Source organism: Acanthopagrus latus, chromosome 21, assembly GCF_904848185.1.
Source record: "Acanthopagrus latus isolate v.2019 chromosome 21, fAcaLat1.1, whole genome shotgun sequence".
Classification (NCBI taxonomy): domain Eukaryota; kingdom Metazoa; phylum Chordata; class Actinopteri; order Spariformes; family Sparidae; genus Acanthopagrus; species Acanthopagrus latus.
Window position 1 is genome coordinate 6339098 of NC_051059.1, and position 945 is coordinate 6340042.

Genomic DNA, 945 nt, shown 5'->3' on the forward strand with positions numbered 1-945 from the left:
TTATATAGCCGTCTCTGTCTGGTTACTGTCTGTTTGTTGGTCCTGAAACTCTCTGAGCTTCATCAGAGATGTCTTGCAGCAGGGGAACGCTTGCACTGTGTCTCTTATGTCCTTCCTGATGAAAATGTAGACCAAAGAGTCTATCAAAGGGCTGAGATAGACCAGGGCACTGGTCAAAACACTGGACAAATCCCTTACAGAGTTCTCTGTTTCAGAGGCATCTTGACTTTTGAGAGAGTAGAGCAGGTTCCTCAAACTGAAGGGAAAGTACAAAACTGTGTACGTCCCCAACACCAGACTCAGAACCCCCAAAATCTTCCTCCTGTTCTTCGTTTCATGTCTCATGGCCATGCTCTTATTGAGGGCTTGCCACGTGGCTATGAAGAGACCCAAAAGAAACGGGGCGGGTAGGAGGCAGATGACGGAGAATAGCAACGAGGAGTGGCCCATGAACATGTAATCTAAAGTGGAGTAGGCCAATGAGAGGATCCACACAGAAACTGAGATCAGGATGGAGAATGCTGCCCTGTTCTTTGTGCGATACCAGATTGGAAAGGCCACCATTAAATACCTCTCTGCAGAAATCAGCAGCATGAAACACAAGCTTGCGGTCAGGCCCAAGCGGACGAACAGTCGCGCGATGCAGCGGGCTCTCTTGAAGGGGTAGTAGGTGGCATCGAAAAATCTGCTGATGATGAATACAACTGTGATCGCGATCTGAAGGAGGTCGGACAGGAGCAGGTTTATGGCGAAGATGGGAGCCAATCTGTCCCTCTTGAGTAGAAACAGGAGAGCGTAGCAGGCCAGGCAGACTTCAGGTAGTCCTACAAGGAATATCACCCAGTCCACTACGATACCTATGGTATTGGTGTAATACACGGGGTCCTTACCACAGAACAGTGAAGCATTTCCATGTATCCCCATCGTGGAGCTGTTGTTGGACAT

At 48.9% G+C, this 945-nt stretch overlaps 1 protein-coding gene across 1 annotated transcript; it reads right to left on the reverse strand.

The window, feature by feature from the left end:
- LOC119011180 (C5a anaphylatoxin chemotactic receptor 1-like) lies at positions 1-945 on the reverse strand. Its single transcript, XM_037084110.1, has one exon. The coding sequence runs from the start codon at positions 943-945 to the stop codon at positions 1-3; it is 945 nt and encodes a 314-aa protein (XP_036940005.1).

Bases quoted from the DNA above. Each gene is read 5' to 3' on its own strand.
- LOC119011180 (XM_037084110.1), bottom strand. From the start codon at position 945: ATGTCCAACAACAGCTCCACGATGGGGATACATGGAAATGCTTCACTG.